Here is a 3,818-nt window from a genome sequence, read left to right as displayed (position 1 = left end):
TACTCAAATCTATGATAATGCTAATAATGCTGAAGAGCTAACCTTAACTGGACATTCCACAACGCAATTTCAAAAATTCAAAACTACAACAAAGCAATTAACAACTTTATTAACGTTAATGTTACTGGCAACTGTACAAATAAAGCATATTTTAAAAGTATTCTTACCGAGTTCAGTCTTCTTCAACCTGGCCGGCCGCAGCTTCTCCACTCTGAGGAGGATTTCTGAGACGCACCGGTTAAAAACAAAACAAAAAACCCCGCGTTCGGATCGCTAATCCGCGCCGTGTCCATCATGAGTCCGCTAGCTGACAGCGCGCTGTCCGGAGGCGGGGCAGATTCTGGGCGAATGACCGAACAGAGTCTGACAGTACAGCGGAGCTGCCGACTTGAGGGCGGATCCGCCCCGGAGTCTGTTGCTATCAGGGGTTCTAATATCCATACACGTGTGTCCTGCTCTGGGTCAGGTTATCTCAACAATCCCAAACAGCAAGCTGAGGTTCCTCAGAGGGGCTGGTCAGCTGTCAAAGAAGGATGAAATGCACGAGGAGGAGATGAACGAGGACCAGGAGGAGATCGATCACGCTGAGAGGGAGCTGCGGCGAGGGCAGATCCTCTGGTTCAGAGGCCTCAACAGAATCCAGACTCAGGTTAGCACCTCTGACAGCCTTTGGGAAGCTACGAAAGTTTCCGCATGAAATATTCAGCATGAATTCTGCGAATGGCATCTGTGGGAATTAGCTATACTTCTGCTGGAACATCAGCTGTGTTTGTAATTATGTACTTGAGATTCAACCATCTGCATGGCTGGCAGTGTGTTTTACGGACAGATTTAGAACAATGCGGAGGTTGAACCGCAGCTCTGCCAAATGCCATTACTAGCACAAACATCAGCGCTGATCGCAAGACTTCAGTACTGTTGCATTGATCATGGGCTGTCAGTACACCTTTCATGAAAAACACTTTTGTATTCCAACCAAACAGTCATTTATTGAATAGCGTTTTGCATAATTAGATCTACATTACAATGACAACCTCAAGATAAAACTTAAGTATGATTCTGGGTGCTGTAAAATTTTAGGAACAACATAATTGCATTTCTAAACCCGAGCCTACACTGGAAACGATTTTTTTAAAGTTAGTTAGAACGACTTTTTCACTGAGCAAAGCCAATATGTTTACATCGCCCCCACTCAGATCATTCATACGCCATTCCTGCAATAATATTTCACTCCAGTCTAAAATCATGTCCTTAAGCAATATCACATTCACAAGCACGATGCTGTTCTGAATAGCATCACGGCTGTGATTGTCTTTTGTGAGTGTCGTGATGCTTTTATACAACAGTTTAATGATGTTTGAGACAAAGTTGTCCAGTTTATTACATTGTTGAAAACAGTCTCAACCATCAAAGCAACACACAGACTGGATTAGTGTATATGAGTGGAGTGAAAGAGATTGGCCCTACGTGCTCAAAGACTTTTGTAACTTCACTTCCGCTCCACTGCTTCTCGGTCCAGGCAAAATCGTACAGCTCCACTCACATACACTGATCTGGAACACTACGAACACAGACAAGTAGCGAAAAGGGAAAAACGTCCCATATTCTAAATATCTGCACTAACGGAATGCCATCTGTCCAATCAGATTAGAGGAGCAGCACTAACTGTTGTATAATGCGCTGCATGCGACAGAGTTTTGGTAGTGGCATGCAGATCATTTACGGTGAATTGCTATGGCCTGTTGTTTGTCATATGATATGATAACAGTACTCTTATGCAGTCCTGCGGCAAGGCTCTCGAGGGTCTCTGGGCATTCATCAGGACTGCTGTCAAAGCTGCAACAGCGGGGAGGAGGACCTTTCTAAAGCCATCAAAGCCTCAGTGCTAATTTCAGATGAAGTGTTTAATGTGTGATGAGGGCCTGTCATAGTCTTCTAAACCATGTCCATGTGATGAAGCATTGCTCCATGTATTTCTCTCCCCGTTCCTGCAGATCGAGGTAGTGAACACGTTCAAGAGCGGGACTTCCTTTCAGGGGGCTCTGAGACGCCAGTCCTCCACCACCAGTCAAAATCAGGATGTAACCCATGTTTCTAGTCCTAGTCACGTGTCCTTGTGCAATGCTCTTTCCTCTCCTACCAGCACTGCTGCTGCTCCCTCTGGGCGTGAGTGACACTCTTCTTTGGGTGTTTGTCAGGGATGCTCTTGGACTCCAGACCTGAAGTGGGCCAATCATAACGAAACCAAAAAATGACTGAATTCAAAGAGATTTGAACTCTTTTTAAAACAGTTATGCCCCTGTTGAAAAAAACAGCATATGCTGGTTAGGTATGTTTTGAAGCATGGCTGCTGGTTTGAGATGGTGTAAGCTGGTCCTTAGTTGGTCATGAGCTGGTTTAAGCTGGTTATGAGCTGGTCCTGAGCAGGAGCTAGTTGCTTAGGACCAGCACATGACCAGCTTAAACCAGCTCAGGACCAGCTTATAACCAGCTCAGGACCAGCTCATGACCAATTTAGGACCAGCTTAATCCAGCGCAAACCAGCTGCCAATGCTTCAAAACATACCTAACCTGCATGTGTTGGTTTTTTTCAACAGGGGTATAACAAATCTGGAGCCAGAACACTGCAAAATATGAGATGCGGCCCCTACCTAAATATATCCATGTAGGTCATGAAAGTTCAAAGTGCAAAGTATTACATTTCAGACTGAACACTGAACAGTAAACATTATGAAAAAGGCATCACAGGGAAGCAGCTCTGCAGCAGAGATTCTAGAAAGAAGCTCTGTTCTGCAATCTGTTGTAAATATAATGCTGCATTAATCTTATGTGAGGGCTACCATAATTACGAGACAACAGCTACTCAGAGTTGTTCATATTCTCTGAGTCAGAAATGATTTGTTTCCATGGCAACAGCAAAATGGATCCATGTACAGCTTTGTTATTGACAACAAAATCCTTAAAGGGGACATCGGATGCAAAATTCACTTTTATGTTGTATTTGCATATAAATATGTCTTAGCAGTGTGTGGACACAACCACCCTACAATGATAAAAATCCATTCACTCCTCTTTTTTAATCCCCAAAAAACCTAAACAGTCTCAATTATCAAGCCGTTTTGATTTTCTGAGCAGTATGACATCATACTGCTCAGGCCCCGCCTACGGCCGCTGATGGACTGTCCCGTATTAGCATATTTCCGCCCTCAGCCATGTCTCATAGGCAATGCAGGTGTTTTGTAGTTGCATGTAAAAGTGAACATAAGAGTCTTTATTTTCTCCTGACATATGAGCCACTGAGGACACGGTTAATTTTGTTTTTGATGGTAATGTGCCACTGAATACACAAAAAACGGGTGAGGAATAGCTCATTAACATTTAAAGAGACATGCACCGAAACATGTCGCCGTATACAGAAATATTTATGACAAGGTAAAAAGGTTATTGTTTTACACAATCATTAAGGAATTTTAACTAATGTATTTAGCAGACATTTCATGAATATCCTAAAGGATCATTATCCAACTTGTGGAAAATGTCCCTTACGAAAATGATCCATGATTTTACTAAAAATACAACCAAAAAACCATGGTTACTACTGTTAAACCATGGTAACTACAGATTAACCATGGTTTTGCTACACTAACTATAGTTTAACCATGGTATTTGTAGTAAAACTGTGGTTATACAAATGGTAATCAATATGCCAAAAAAACATGGTTACTACACTTTTACTACAATAAAACCATGGCTAATTTTCGTAAGGGGGGCATCCGATGTCCCCTTTAATCACATGAATTCACCACGATACACTCTTA

General features: G+C 42.5%; 1 protein-coding gene across 1 annotated transcript in view; it reads left to right on the top strand.

Annotated features, from left to right (window-relative positions):
• The window catches only part of atp2b2 (ATPase plasma membrane Ca2+ transporting 2), a 97,118-nt gene that overhangs the window by 82,350 nt on the left and 10,950 nt on the right, over positions 1–3,818 (top strand). Inside the window, exon 22 of the mRNA XM_016498364.1 lies at positions 412–649. Coding sequence (XP_016353850.1) covers positions 412–649 — 238 coding nt within the window. The remainder of the gene's footprint in view (positions 1–411; positions 650–3,818) is intronic.

Source organism: Sinocyclocheilus anshuiensis, unplaced genomic scaffold (genome assembly GCF_001515605.1).
Source record: "Sinocyclocheilus anshuiensis isolate Anshui unplaced genomic scaffold, SAMN03320099.WGS_v1.1 scaffold1320, whole genome shotgun sequence".
NCBI classification, from domain to species: domain Eukaryota; kingdom Metazoa; phylum Chordata; class Actinopteri; order Cypriniformes; family Cyprinidae; genus Sinocyclocheilus; species Sinocyclocheilus anshuiensis.
The sequence above is the reverse complement of the archived record's forward strand: the minus strand, read 5'-3'. Positions and strand labels throughout refer to the sequence as shown.